This window comes from Meles meles, chromosome 7 (genome assembly GCF_922984935.1).
Source record: "Meles meles chromosome 7, mMelMel3.1 paternal haplotype, whole genome shotgun sequence".
Taxonomy (NCBI): domain Eukaryota; kingdom Metazoa; phylum Chordata; class Mammalia; order Carnivora; family Mustelidae; genus Meles; species Meles meles.
In genome coordinates, this window is record NC_060072.1 from 16,633,806 (window position 1) to 16,649,490 (window position 15,685).

The window sequence follows — 15,685 nt, forward strand, 5'->3', positions numbered from 1 at the left end:
GATCCCCTGGCCGTAAGCCCTGTGGGTGCTTTGGGTGCTCATCCCTCTGATGCAGTTTAACACGGTATCCGATGTGGAGCACAAAGCCCTCCCTCCTCAGGGATAAGCTCTGTAGTAATGAGATCCCTCCCAGCTGCTGGTCTTTGTGCCTAGCCTGGGGTTTCTTGCAAGACCATGCCTCTGCCCCTCCCACCCATCCCGATATGGCCCTTTTATCCTCTGCTGTGGAGCTGCTCGCTGTTCTGTTTTCAGAGGGAGCGGTTTCGTATGTCGCTGTAGATTTTTGCGTCTGTGGGAGGAGACGAGGCTGGGATCCTCCCATGTTGCCATCTTGAACCTCCTCCCAATAAACTGTCTTAATAAAATACCGACGACAGCTAGTAGGACCAAGAGCCCCTAGGAGTGCTTTACGTTCTCCTCGGAGCTGGGTCTTAGGGCTCGTCACATGCGTGCAGCCAGCAGCCACTGAAAGCAAGATCCGAGACTCAGCTCTCACCACCGGCTCAGAAGATCACTTCTGATATTTTACAAATTTGATATCCCTATGGACCAGATTTATAAGATAATCTTTTCCTTCTTATGAAAAATTTTGGTTTTCCATGGTAGCCTATTTATTCCCTACCTTTACAGACTGATATAGTGTCTATACACAATGTGTGACTTCTTTGAAAGTGAACTTTAAAAAAAAAAAACAATGATGAAATCCAGGTAAAGAGGGATAAAAATGTTTTAATTGTTGAAATATATTGGTAAACTGAGTAATCTACATCGTAGTACCAAATGGCTACACGTGGCCAGCCTCAGATTAAGAGCTTTCCAAACACCCCACTAACTAACCATCAGTCACAAGTCGTTGAAAATAGCATAGGATTAACACGAAGGGAGGCCGGGATCCCACAGAGGAGGGTGGGAGGATCAATGACTGTGAAGGATTTGCGGTGACGTCAGCCTTCAACTACAGAAAATGGAAAGTTAATCAAAATGTGCGTAGGGCATGCAAATTTCGGTGGCTTTTTTCAACATTGCAAGGTCATACGTTGTTCCTAACAGAAGACAGTCTCTGACACTTACAGAAAGGAGAAAACCCAAAGTAAAAAAGGGAAAAGAGAAAAGTAAGAATCAATTTAACCATTTCACAGCTAAAAATCAATGTAACATAAAAATAGTGAAAGGTAACCCACAAATATATTACTTTAGGGAGTTCATTTATAGTGCCTTCTTCGCTGAAGTTATAAATAGAATATGGATCTCATTATATAAAAACTATCAAAAAAGTATCGGTGAAAAGATATGATTCTCATGAGCTGCGTTGAATAGCCAGGGAGAAAATGCCGCCAGACACAGCAGGCCGGCTCCAGACACCAGCAGTTTGTCAGCCTGTTTTTCTCAGGAGGACCCCAGAAAGTTCCAGAGACCTGTGCATTGTTTATCCGATTCCTTTCTAGGACCACAACATTCTACATGTACCCGTGGGTTCAACTACAACTTGAGAATTTGGGTGGGGTGGAGAGGGGAGGCAGAGAGGGCGACCAAGTAGAATTTCCTTGGAAACTTCTGTGCACGTCAGGACGGCCCGTGGAGTGCTATTCCTTCCAAGTCTTAATGAGCAAGCTGTGAAGACCACAAACAGAAGAGGAAAAAGAGTCAGCAAGCTTAACAAAGGACGGCTTAGAAAAAAAAAAAATCAGCTTTAAGCCTACAAATTATTTACTGATTTTCTTCTCAGTAAAACACACCTCCAAGAGTCACTCAATACTTAAGACTGAGTATGTGGCCGGCACAGTGCTAAGCACAGATGACACTTTACAAAAGCGATGAAGAGCCGTGGGGACAGAGACTGATGAACTTCGAAGTAAAATATGATGTGATAATGGCCAGGCCACGCTGCACTTCAACATCACCCAATTTAAGGATACAGACTGCTCAGCCGTGATGCCATCCCTCCCCCTGCGGGGTCAGACCCTGCTAGGAGAGGGGCAGCCCTCCACGCTCTGTCCAGCTCTCCCAGGAGAACCGGCTCCAGCTAGTCCCTCCACGGGCATCTGAGAGCATCCCCTGCGCCCGGGTGCTCCGTACATCTAGGTGGGCATAACGCCCAGCCGAGGGTCATTTGTAGAAGAAACTACACATTTGTACCGCGATGTAAGTATTGTAACAGATTCTGAAGTCATTCCTCAATTTGCTTCAAAAATTCACCAAAATAACTTTGAACGCCGGTCATTGAGGTAGTTTAGTATCATTATTTTGAGAGATTTGACATGTTGGTCAAAAAAAGTGTCTCCAATCCTTTCCATAAAATAGCTTCCTCTGCAAAGGACAGTCTTCTCCTCAGTGTTCCTGTCCAATTACTTTTTTTAAAAAAAGGTTTTATTTATGTATTTATTTATTTGAGAGAGAGAGAGAGAGAACACAAGCAGGAAGAATAGCAGAGGGAGAGAGAGAAGCAGACTCCCCATTGAGCAGGGAGCCCAAAGTGGGGCTCCATTCCAGGATCCTGGGATCAAGACCTGAGCCGAAGGCAGACACTTAACAGACTGAGCCAGCCCTGGCTCCCCTCTTTCCAATAATTTAAGCCCAGAAAGCCATGAGCTCAAACATACTGCAGGCAAGTATCATGGCAGATGCTTACCAACTATGGAAAAAGGACAGCCTTTCAACTTAGAGCACTTTTCAGTCAATTCAAACGGACAGGGATGACAATAAAATATGTTTATAGTCACAGGCAATAAAGAGATATTTTAGCTAGCAGTCTCAAGTTGTGGGCTGGTTTACCAGCAAGATTGCTAAATTGTTATCAGGGAATTTGAGATCCACACACAAAGTTGAACAACCATCTTGTCCAACCGTCCCACGAGAAAACCAAACTTGAAAAAGCCTGAGAGGAAGTTAGGGATTCCTCCGAGGTCCTGTGTTAGTGACAGAGTTACCACACCTCCTGATACCTAGCTACGTGACACCTCTTTCCACTCTGTTCCCATCCTTTTTGAAAAACAACCCATTTTCAGGAGGGTAACATATGCTTGACTCAACTAGACTGTCTTTTCTATTTGATGCAAATAACAAAAGTACTTCTGCATGGTGGAAAACTGGCAGGGAACCTAGAGGGTTAGAACTCCTAAAAGTACTAGAAATAGAAAATCTCAGCAAATGTCCAAACAGAAACTCAAACTCCACAATGTGGTCATGGGCACTAGGGAATAAAGCTCCATAAAGCTTTCACCTTGAGGAGATGGTCTTCGAAGAACTGGCTACCCAAGACTGTTGTGACTCTTGTTAGGAAGAAACTGCTTACAGTCTCTGTCCCTCTCCCCCAGTGGGAAAGCTTATTTGTCTCCACCTGTTAAGTTTATCCCGTGACCCCTCCCCAACCCAAACACCAGCTTCAGTAACGGGCCCTTAGCAAGAAGTGGGTTCTGTGTAAAGTCAGTTTTGCTTTGAGTCTGCCAAAGCCTGGATTGTTGTTACAAAACAGAAGAGTGGGATGATGAAAACAACAATCACCGGAACTACCATTTATATCATATTGAATCCTAACAATATCACAGAAACAATCATTCATTTCATATGGAATCCTAACAACGCCTTCAAGCTAAGTATTGGTGCCATTTTACAGAATATAAAATGGAGGCGACAAGGGGAAAGTAACTTGCCCCGCTAGTAAGTGAAAGAGCCTGAATTCATATCCAAGGTTGTCTGACTCCCAAAAGAGAATGGGCTATCTCAGGAGGTAGGGCATTCCTGATCATGGGATACTCAAGAGGCCAGGTGTCAGTCAGCAAGACTGAGAGGCAGCGGGGAACCAAGCATCATGTGCCTCGCTGGACCAGATAAACTGAGACTTTCTGCCTCTATGAAAATCCTGCATGGGATCTTTTAGAAACTGGCACACAGAGGGTTAATAAAGGAGAGCTTGTTTTCTCCTGTCCTTGTTCCTGCTCTTCTTAGGATAATTCTACCTCCCTATCTGTCATTTCCAAAGTCTTAGCACCTCAGTTTCTGGCAGTGAAGAGTGAAACCCTCATGTTTTAGGCAAACACTTAGCTTGTTCTTATTAAATGAGTTAGGTTTACTTATTAAATGAGTTTGCACCTGAAGCAAAATAAAACAAAAAATAAAAGTAATTGCAAAGAAAACTGATCTAATTATCAAAGACCCCTTTACAATATTACATGATCCATTTATAGATTAAACCACAAGATAAGACCCCTCTTAATCTTGAAGTTCAAGATTTTCAGAAAGAGCTAGCAACAGTATCTACAGTTGACTCATCATCAAGGCTAAATATGTAAAATGATTCAGAAAAAATACAGTACCTCTTGGTTATGGAGTCATATTTTCTTCTAATCTTAAAGAGAAAATTAAGAAAAGTTAAATGTTCAGATTATAAAGATCACAGTCTAGTTTCCTATAAAACAACAAAGATTAGTGACATATATGTATTTGCTAAGATGACAATGCAGAAAAACAGTGATGAGGAACAAAGAACTATAGTACACTGAAATAAGGTAATAACACAGCCTGTGTGTAAATGAAACATATTAACAGTCCTTTAAAACTATGCATCAGACAACTGTATAGCGGTTGGTAAACCAGCATTCTTTACCAGGAGTCCCACATTTAAGCCAGAAGCTAGCTCTGTGGCTACTGTTATTGGAGCCTATTACCAAAAAGACATTAGCCTCACGATTACTACCTGTTGAAACAAAAAGGGGCCTCCCTTCATTTAATTATACAATATGCAGTTGATTTCCCTCTAACCATCAGACATCTATCAGTACATTACAGGAATATGTTATAAGAATTTACCTGTATTTCTACAAAAACTCCATAAACTTAAAAAAAATTTGTTTTCATTGTCATACGGATCATCACTGAAATTAACAACAAATGTAAATTTACCCATGGAGAAGAATTTGTTTCATCCATGGAACATAACCACAAACAGAAGCTAAATTTTGCTCTGGAACTTCTCTCATCACACAGGTGGCAATTTCAACGAATGATTACAATGAACAGATAATGGCTTTTTCTACATGATTAACAGCAACTGAGTAATATGTAGGTTGAGTCAGGCATGCTGAAATATAAATTTCATATTTTTTTTTCACAAAACAAAAAGATACATATTGAGAGAAAGTAAATCTCACCATTTTACTTACTTTTTCGTACAGTCTTTGTTTGGTTGGATACCATATCGACAGCCTCGGATGGCAGCCCGACATACACCCCTCCATAGTTTCTTAGAGAAAACAAGCAGAGACGGAAAAATCAGACCATTATCAATGATATTCTGTATCTGCAGAAAATGATAGAAGCATGGAGTACTGCCAACAATTACAGAACTATTAAAATAACTCAAGACTTTCCAAAAGTAGAATTTAGAACATTATTGCCCTTGGAAATATAAATTTTCTATGTTAAAAAGAAGCTCTACATGAAAAAAGAAAGCTAAGTTAAGTGAATAGAATTTTCAGATATTTCACTTGTTATGAGAAAGAGGAAAAGACATCGGGATGTTTATTATTTCGTAAAGGAACAAATATCCATAGAGTAACATCGTATGGTTAATCCATCAACGTTCATGAAGAATTCAGAGTGGTCAGCGTGGTAGTAGGTGCTGTGGACACACAGAACATTTCCCTGGAGGTAGATACAAACATGAAAGGAGGGGAGGAGAGAGAGCTAATGAGTAATGAGAGTAGGGTGCAGACCACCAGAGGAGGAGAGGGAGGGTGGAGTGGGCAGGGAGAGTGAATGAAGTCATCTGATGGAGAGAAGAGCACATCCAAAGGCCACATGATAGAAACTAGCACAGGCCATGTGCACAGGACAAAACCCAAGCTTGCCTAAAGGCAAAGATTATGAACCCAGGGCAAGTTCTTTTTCAGATCACACCCTCCTACCTGTATTCTCTGTGCCAGAAGCTGTCTGGGTATAATCTGTGTTATTGATCATGTACTACATACAGTGTTAAATTATATCCATGCATTAAATTAATCCATGGACAATAGCGAAAATTATTCAAATTAAAGCCAGCTTCAATGTTAAACATACCTCCTCTTGTCGTCTTCCGTTATCGATTCTTCTGTTCTAAAAGGTCAAAAATATATGCTATAAGCCATCTGGTCCCATAGTCAGACACTTCATTTTTGGTTATGAGTAAAAGAGGGTAACTAAGAAAGAGTCAATTGAGTTCATTCAAGTTCTGCCATCAAGTATGTTTGTAACACACTTTCCACCTCAATCACTCATGCATTTAAAAATTAGCCATTTTCGGGGCGCCTGGGTGGCCCAGTGGGTTAAAGCCTCTGCCTTCGGCTCAGGTCATGATCCCAGGGTCCTGGGATCGAGCCCTGCATCGGGCTCTCTGCTCCGCGGGGAGCCTGCTTCCTCCTCTCTCTCTGCCTGTCTCTCTGCCTAGTTGTGATTTCTCTCTGTCAAATAAATAAAATATTTTTTAAAATTAGCCATTTTCTCCTTAACAAAATGTGTAAATCCAGCAAATGCCAAAAAGTCCAAGTCCTAAACAAAAGGACATACAGAGGGCGACCGAGATTGCAAAAAGCACAGTGACCTGGCGTCAGGAAGCCGAGGTTCTTGTCGTGGGCGTGCTCTCAGCACAGACAGGCTGTGGGCAAGCGGCCTGCCTGCATCTCATCTACAGACTGAGGTGGTCAACCAGATGATTCCTAAGGTCCCCTCCAGTCCTAGGGGACAGGTTCTGTGATCCTCCTGCCACTCATGACACCACTCGATGTACGAAAGATTTCTTTAGGGCAGAAGAGCTTGTGTCCATTTGATTTCCTTCTATCTAAAAAAAAGTCATTTTATACATGATGTGCACAGAGAAGGAGGAAATGCTTAAAAGGAAATTTTTAGAGGGAATCACTATTTTTAAAATGCACAGCTTCTTTCCTTACATGAGAGGAATTCATATTCTGCTGATATTCCTTGGCATATTTCTAAAAGGATCAGGAAACTTTCCTTCAAGCACTAGTTAGCATACATAAGTTACTTTCCTTAAAGAAAAAAACCCCAAGATTGAAATGTATCTGGCTGAACCCAACATGTAATTCTAAAGGGCTTCAGCCAAAAAGAAAGAAAGGAAAAAAATCAAAACAGCTTCTGAATCTATACATTTTAGGGACTGTCTAATCATGGTTTTACCCATTTAAAAGCTGTGAATGTTCCCAATGTACATGTACGGGAGATTTTGCTTCTTTGCATCTGCCAGTAAGTCTCCAGTCTACAAAGAAGGGAGGTACAGATTTGGAAATCATCCGTGGAACCCTGGCCACGCCCACAGCTAATACTCCAATCGAGTGCAAAACCCACCTTGAGATCCAATTTATCCAATCAAGCACACAACCTAAATTCACCCGATAATTGTCAACTTCCCTCATCTCCTGCTAAAGTTGGATCTTTTTAATTCAAAGGTGTCAAAGCCATACTGTATTAGAAATGGGGTTATGCTTATTGAAGTGGTTGTTCACCACTTTTAATTAAAATGGATTTATAACCCATTAGGATAGACAACGGGGAAATGATGGTGACTAACTCGGCGGAGTATGTTAGGACTGTCTACCACAGGTTCCAAATGGCTAATGCCATCATGACATTGTTTCTGAAGCTACAGGTCACTGGTAGTTTTGGACACATACAATGTCTCGTTTCCTGGCATAGCTATTCTTTTCATATCCAACTCTGTTTACTTTTTTTAAAAGATTTTATTTTTTATTTGACAGACAGAGATCACAAGTAGACAGACAGGCAGACAGAGAGAGGTGGGGAAGCAGGCTCCCCGCTGAGCAGAGAGCCCGATGCGGGGCTCAATCCCAGGACCCTGGGATCATGACCTGAGCCAAAGGCAGAGGCTTAACCCACTGAGCCACCCAGGTGCCCCCAACTCTGTTTATTTTAATTCTTTCTCCCCTTGTCTAACTCTACCTAAGGATATATTATTAAAGGTTTTAAAATATATTTTAACTCCCCCAAATGTAAGAAAACAGTAAACTATTTTTAACCTGCTATCTCTTATAAAGTATTCAATACCCTGAAACCCACTCTGTGTCCATTATAAAATTAATCAACAACCTTGTACATCTAACTTGCAGGAAATGATGATGTAGCTGCCGTAAGTATTGGATAATAAATTAAGCTTCAGATATATTACTAAATCATTAACAATACCATTTATAAAGACTCATTGGACGTATACTCTTCTGAGCCTTCAAATAAGTTACAATGCCTGCCTTTGTATATACGCCCCCGACATATGAGACTGCGGCTTTATCCGCTCCTTCCACAAACAGTTATTCTACAGTATGAAGACCACACAGGTAAAAATGGCAGCATCGTGGCGTCTTTCCTGCATGTCAGATACAGGGCAGGATACTTCATGGGCATCAGTGTGATTTCTCACAACAGCTCTGAGAGTTTAGACCTGGGAAAATAGGCCCACAGAGCCATGTAATTAATAAGTATGCGAGTCCAACAAGTTAAGACTGACATCTAAACCCCATCTGACACCAAAAAGCATGCTCCACACTCTAATTCACCACTTGCCTCTCCAACGGGAAGATGGAAAAGTAAAAACACCACCAGTGACAAACCAGCCTGCTGGCTGCTCCTGACCTGGGGATGCCTCCACGCCACTCCCGCAGAAGCTTCGAGCATCCCCTCATCCTCACAGCCTCCCAAGGAACTGCACGGACACCTGCTGGTGCTATGGTATAGTTTTCTTCCCTCCTCGTCACAATCCTGCACAGCAGGGATGAGCCACCTTTTTAAAAATTTTTATTTATCTATTTTAGAAAGAGAAGGAGAGAGAGCAAGTGGGGGAGGGGCAGAGAGAGAGGGAATCCCAAGCAGACTCCGAACTGAGTGTGGAGCCCAGCATGGGGCTGGATCCCGGGACCCCAAGATCATGACCTGAGCCAAAAATCAAGAGTCAGATGCTTAACCGACTGAGCCACACAAGCGGCCCAGCCACATTTTAATGAAAAGCTGAGGCTCTGATAGGTTGAGCAGCACGGCCACGGTTACACAGCTGGGTATCCATTCTGTGTGATTCCGACTCCTGCTTCACAAACTGTGAGCCCACACTCAGTGCGTGAGAGAAACACCCTCATCTCCCAAGCTGGGTCTCTCCAGCTCTTTCATCCCACTCACAGAAAGAAGGAAGCGAGACAGTTAAGAGTCTTAGTCAATATTTTGCTAGCATTAGAAGAAACGTCCAGCTGCTCCAGGGACAACTGATCTCTGTAGAACTTGTTGGATTTCTGGAACTCATTTGTTATCCAAGTACAAAAATTGTTCTGATGGACAGTTATGTTAGAATCTTTTCATCTGGACACCCAAGTCCAGACTGAGGTTAAATCAGAAAATAGTGCTTGGTCTAAAACCAATCTCCTTGGGAACAGACAGGTCCAAGCCAGTATGTTTATCTGCCTGGGGACCAAATGCTGTCCCATCCATGTCCAAGAGGACAGCATCCTACCAGTGGGGTGACAGATCCTGCCCCAACTGCATTAGAAGAAGAATTACTAAGCAGCAGTAAATATTCCTGAAAGGCCGTCTCTTACTCTAAGAGAAGTGGATGTTATCCTGGGGCAGTTCAAACCTGGGCTATTGTTGAACTTAGCACACTGCTAAACTCTTACCAAGCCTTCCAAATTCTAATCCTTGGGGGAATTCTCAAGTTTTGAAGAACACTGTCAGAATATCTGGGTGGCCCCAACTGTACCCCATTTTAAGGACTCACTGCAGGTTTCTTCTCCTCAAAAAACATATTTTGAGGGGCGCCTGGGTGGCTCAGTGGGTTAAAGCCTCTGCCTTCGGCTCAGGTCATGAGCCCCGCATCAGGCTCTCTGCTCAGCAGGGAGCCTGCTTCCTCCTCTCTCTCTCTGCCTGCCTCTCTGCCTACTTGTAATTTCTGTCTGTCAAATAAATAAATAAAATCTTTAAAAAAAAACATATTTTGAAAGATTTTGTTATCAAGCCACCTTAATAATTCACTGGCAGATATCTTCTTTTTTTTAAAGATTTTATTTATTTATTTGACAGACAAAGATCACAAGTAGGCAGAGAGAAAGAGGGGAAAGCAGACTCACTGCTGAGCAGAAAGCCTGATGTGGGGCTCGATCCTGGACCCTGAGATCATGACCTGAGCCGAATGCAGAGGCTTTAACCCACTGAGCCACCCAGGTGCCCCTGGCAGATATCTTCTTGGACATTCAAGTGCCAAAGAGAACTTCTGATGCGCCTAGGATAGCTGAGCTTGGGCGTGGAGGTCCTGTGTCCTCTGAATCAAAACCGAATAAATTCTACATTTTGGTAAGCCTGCACAGTCTCCTTTCTGGCACATGCTGATTTCCTTTCAGGTTTCTGAAGTCATGAAAATAGTCTGTGGTCCTGCTTCAACCCAGCTGTTGCGGAACGCCAGGCTGGGACACGCGCTCCAGCCAGAGCATCCCGTCACCATGGAGGAATTTCTGGTTTTCACTGAGGACTTGATTATGTTCTTTTCTGGTCACTACAGCTTAAGGGAGAGGGGCAGTGGCTCCTGGGAGGCCAGCAGTTGTGACTGTTGCTCAGTTGCTAAATATGTGCCCCAAGTCAGTGGGGGTGGCGGGAGAGAAGGCAGAACACAACACCTCCCCTAACTTTGTGAGAACAGCAGCCGTGGACAGATGGTCCAAAAGGTCCTCAGAAATAGGCATCACTCCCTTATCTTCTGCCAGCACTGACACAGGGCAGGAAGGATGAAGATGGAGATCTGGCCTCAAAACTCCCCTTAGAGGTAAGAGCCTGCAGATTGAACTGTCGACAGAGTGAAACCAAGGCCAATGCATGGTCCATGACCTGGAAAAGAGGTCAGTCTGCTTTGCTGCACTTAAAAAACACCCGACGGGGTGCTGGGGTGGCGTCCCACTCTTGATTTCAGTGGGGGTCATGATCTGGAGGTCGTGGGATTGAGCCCAGTGTCAGGCCCCACTCTGGGCATGGAGCCTGCTTGGGATTCTCTCTCTCTCCCCTTCTCCCTCCTCTCCTCCTCCCAACTTGTGTTCTCTGTCTCTCCCTCCCTCTCTCTCATAAAACAAAAACAAAAACAAGCACCCCTCACAAGATAACGGGTCCAAATATCTCTACAAAGTCACCTTCCCCATAATCTTGCTCCCGTAGAAAAGGAGCAAGTACACACATCAACTAGGATAAGCCTCCTGTCACAGTAAGCCACTCCCAAAGAATCGTTTTGAAACAGTTCTGGAGACAATACCCAGGAACCTACAAGCAGAGGCACTGAAGACTGGGAAGTGGACCAGAAATGGGGAAGAAACCTTGAGAATGAGGTTTCTACCAGGACATCCCCATTTAACTTGCCTATGACCTGTGCAGAAGGCCGGTTTATTTTGGAGAGTGATTTTGATTATTGTAAACCTCGTGAAGGGGTGATTTCAGCTGCTATTCAAGCTGTAGGGTCTTTATTGAAAATAATCAACTCAGCTATGTGAGAAGTTTCTCCATGTTTTCATTTTCTCAAGTCTTTGGTGCCAGCACTAACTTCTGCAACTCCCCCTAGAGACGCTGTAATCCTTTTTATTTCTTTTTCTGGTAGGGAAGGAACATAACTGCTCTAGTAAATGGACACAAGTCCCTTTGAGGAAGATGTGGAGAGATATCTACAGTACCTACAGGAGCCAGTGTTGAAAGTTCCCTCGAGGCAACATGGCCTCAATCACTGGGAGTCTGACTTCAGTCTGGAAACTGGGTTAAGTGGCTAGGCCTTTCCACTGTGGTGACTCAAGTTAGGTAGGTTTCTGGTTACAGACAGAAGCTTTCCTCTTATAAAAATATAGAGAGGGAGAAAATGAACCTTAGAAGGCTGTGCTTCAGGGGTGCCTGAGTGGCTCAGTCAGTTAAGCATCTGCCTTCAGCTTGGGTCATGATTCTGGGGTCCTGGGTTCCCAAGTCAGCCTCCCTGCTTGGTGGGGAAACTTCTTCTCCCTCTGCCCTTCCTTCCTGCTCATGCTTGCTTTCTGTCTCTCTCTCTCAAATAAGTAAATAAAATCTTTTAAAAAAAATAAATAGAAGGCTGTCCTTCTCATTTATCCCTAGGGAGATCATAACCAACCAGCCATCATCAAAATGCCTTCCAGGATAAGCCCTTTTTTTTGCTCCTTCATCCCACTCTGTCCATGATGGCAAGTGTACCCACCTTGTCTCAGGGGGATAAGTTCTATCTCTTGGTAGAAATGTGATCCTGTCCTCTGGGATCCCATCATGCCTGGTGAGATAAAGAGCCCACCCCAGGGCCAGTGTCTCCTCTGCCACAGCCCTTACAGAAGACCACACCACCCTAGAGCTTAACGGGGACACCCTCTCACTATGTGTTCCCCAGATTTCTCAAAGCTTTCGTGGAGGGAGCATCCTCTGTGGTGGGGAGCAGGTCATACTTGAGAAATTCACACCAACATTCTCTTCTCCTTAAGCCTTTGGACTCCTGCCTCTCCAACATCCCACAAAAGTTCTAGCCTACTCCGCCCCTGGTTAGAGTGTAAGCTCTCTGCATCTTGAGTTTCGCTAACCAGGACAATTAACTTGTTAGGGTCCCCTCCATGCACCTAGATGGTTAAATTCAGAACCTCCATTAAATACAACACTATCAATAAATTCAGTCTAACTCAGTATATATACTCCTTCCTCCTTGGTCTCCTACCCTTAGAACGCCAGCCCCACACACATGCCTTCGGCTTCTGGTAACATAAACAACAAAATCCTACAATTGCTCTGCAATAGCAGCTCATTCCTCTCAGGTCAGGTGTATGTCTGTCTCTTGGGAGCACGCGGAGCTCTGACTCTCTCTGTGTCCAGAGGCAGGACGAGGCTGGCTAACAAGGTGAGGGACCCAACTCCACGCCTCCCCACCCAGCTAGCCCACCCCCTCCCAAAGGCATTCCTGGAAAAACTGGAAGTTTCTGGCTAGCAAAGATGGGGAAAGTAGTCAGCTTCGTTTCACCTCAGTTCTAATTTAGGCCAGTCGAGTGCCCTCGTGAGAGGCAAGAGAACCAGAAGAGGCTGAAACAGCCATCTCTAGCCAAGCCAGGGACCGAAGAGCTACAAAGTGCTCCCTACAGTGTAGAACTGAATCTGAAACAGCTGAGAGAAAAAAGTCTTTCCACTTGACAGAGTTCAACGCCCAACACAACAAAAGTCATGGCGCCCTTCATTCTGTTTCCCCACCTCAGTCAAGAGTCATGGGAGAGAAGGAAAAGTGTGAAGAGGCAGGCAGACATTTTTTTATTCAGTGGTGTGAGCAAACACCTATTTGAATACCTTTAAGGGTCTGGAAAGGCCAAGATTTAAATATAGTTTCGTTTACTGGCTCAGGTTGTAATTTCAAGTTCTGGATTATCAGTCACATGGGCCTCGGCCTTGGTTGGTGGGGACGGGAAAAGGCACATGAGAGAGAATGGAGGGGGACCGGAGGGAAGGGGTTAGAACTAGGAGCTGGGGTTCAGGTATAAACAGGGTCTGTTTCACAGTTGTGCCCAGGACAAAGGAGCAAAGTAGGACTAACAGACTTGAATTAATTTTAACAAGTATACCCTCCATTTTCTGGTTACGTGTAAGCCACTCTCCGCAGAGCACACTTGTGGGAGGCCCTGGTGTTCTCCAGAGGGAGCAGGCCTGAAAGCCTGCGGGGAAGTGGCTTTCTCTGGAATCAAGACAGTGTTTTGTTTGTTTCTGATCCTACATAGCATTTGGAAATGTGTGGAAAGTGATGTAATCTTTGAGAAAAAAATGTTAACAATGAAATCATCTTAATCATAAACTCACCTCCCATCTTATGAGGAAAACCTTTAAAGCCACAGGAACCTTCTTTTTTTTTTAAGATTTTATTTATTTATTTGTCAGAGAGAGAGGGAAAGAGAGCGAGTGAGCACAGGCAGACAGAGTGGCAGGCAGAGGCAGAGGGAGAAGCAAGCTCCCTGTCAAGCAAGGAGCCTGATGTGGGACTCGCTCCCAGGATGCTGGGATCATGACCTGAGCTGAAGGCAGCCGCTGAACCAACTGAGCCACACAGGCGTCCCCACAGGAAACTTTCTAACTGACATGTGGAACGCATATGAACAATTTTGGACCAGGTTTAAGAAACAGAGTGGGCATTTCATTAAAATAGGGTCTCCTTTTTTTTTTTATTTTATTTACTTATTTGACAGACAGAGATCACAAGTAGGCAGAGAGGCAGGCAGAGAGAGGGAGGGGGAAGGAGGCTCCCCGCTGAGCAGAGAGCCCGATGTGGGGCTCGATCCCAGGACCCTGAGACCATGACCTGAGCCGAAGGCAGAGGCTTTAACCCACTGAGCCACTCAGGTGCCCCAAAATTGGGTCTCCTTTTGTTGGCAAAGATTTAGCTTCTTTATCAAAGACTAGTTGCTCGCAGGGAAAGCCTGTGTTGAGGGTAAAGCGTCCCCTTGAGACTCATGATAATTTCCCAGAGTAAGAGGACATGCTCACAGGCTGACTCAGGTTCTAGGTCATGGCATCAACAACGATGTTTGCAGAGACAAGGGTTACTGAGGGTGGACCACAAGTCAACAGATCTCCCCACTTTGGAGATGGTTGAAAAGATAAATCCTCTGTTGATAGTTTAAAATGACACACCCTTGCGGAGTAGTAGACTGTTTGGTGATCTCTGTCTCACCAAAATTGACCCAACCCATGGCCCTCCCACAGGCATGTCAGAAAAAGGAAAAAAAAAAAAAAAAAAACCCACCAACCAACGGCAACCACTACAACTAAGCTGGTGGTTGGATAACTTGAGGTTTCACAACTGCTTTCTTCTGTCTCAGCATCTCCATCCAATACTTCTAGCCTACTTCCTGTGAGCTTGCTGACACCCGCCCTTCTCAGACGGAATGCCTAACTGATCAGGCCACTGCACACCGGTATGCTTCAGACCAGCTATGCAGACCTTTCCTAAATGAACCAGAGAGCCTGAGTTTCTCTAAACATAAACAAGCTCTGCCTTCTCTAAAGTCAAGATTCCAGAAAATGGCCTGCCTCAAAACCAGCTATGTGTCTGTAGTTGCTCTCTGGGGCAGGCTGGCTCCCTTCTGCCTCTCCTTTATGCATGAATGTAGTTGCGAATGCCTGTTTAAAACCAAATATCCAAATAGAACACTTCAACTTTCTAGATCATTCTACTGTGATTTTCCTCTTACCACTTCAGGATCACTTATCACTTTCACCTATCACTTCGATGAAGAGAAACCTTATTTAGAGTTACTCTATAAAATATAAGCCACTACTTTTTCTTCCTCAGTAATACCTGGTAGTCAAAATATTTATGTCACTGTATTTCCTTGGTTTCTGGGTTGCGTAAAATAGCTATCCCATGGGGCGCCCGGGTGGCTCAGTTGTTAAACGTCTGCCTTCGGCTCAGTCACGATCCCCGAATCCAGGGATCAAAGCCTGAAATAAGTGCGGGGGGAAGGGGTGGGGTCCTGCTCAGCAGGAAGCCTGCTTCTCTCTCTCCCACTTCCCCTGCTTGTGTTCCCTCTCCAGCTGTGTCTCTCTCTGTCAAATAAATAATAAAGTATTTTAAAAATAGAACAAAATAAAATAAAATAGCTATCGCAAGTGACCTAAAAAAAAAAAAGGTTTCAAAGATAAAATGATG

General features: G+C 44.1%; 1 protein-coding gene across 1 annotated transcript in view; it reads right to left on the reverse strand.

The window, feature by feature from the left end:
• Positions 1 to 709: 709 nt before the first annotated feature.
• C7H12orf75 (chromosome 7 C12orf75 homolog) overlaps positions 710 to 15,685 on the reverse strand; it is a 42,697-nt gene continuing 27,721 nt past the window's right edge. Inside the window, exons 3-6 of the mRNA XM_046012559.1 lie at positions 6,055 to 6,090; positions 5,160 to 5,239; positions 4,314 to 4,345; positions 710 to 1,611 (exon numbers count right to left, since the gene is read on the reverse strand). Coding sequence (XP_045868515.1) covers positions 4,341 to 4,345; positions 5,160 to 5,239; positions 6,055 to 6,090 — 121 coding nt within the window. The 3' untranslated portion in view covers positions 710 to 1,611; positions 4,314 to 4,340. The remainder of the gene's footprint in view (positions 1,612 to 4,313; positions 4,346 to 5,159; positions 5,240 to 6,054; positions 6,091 to 15,685) is intronic.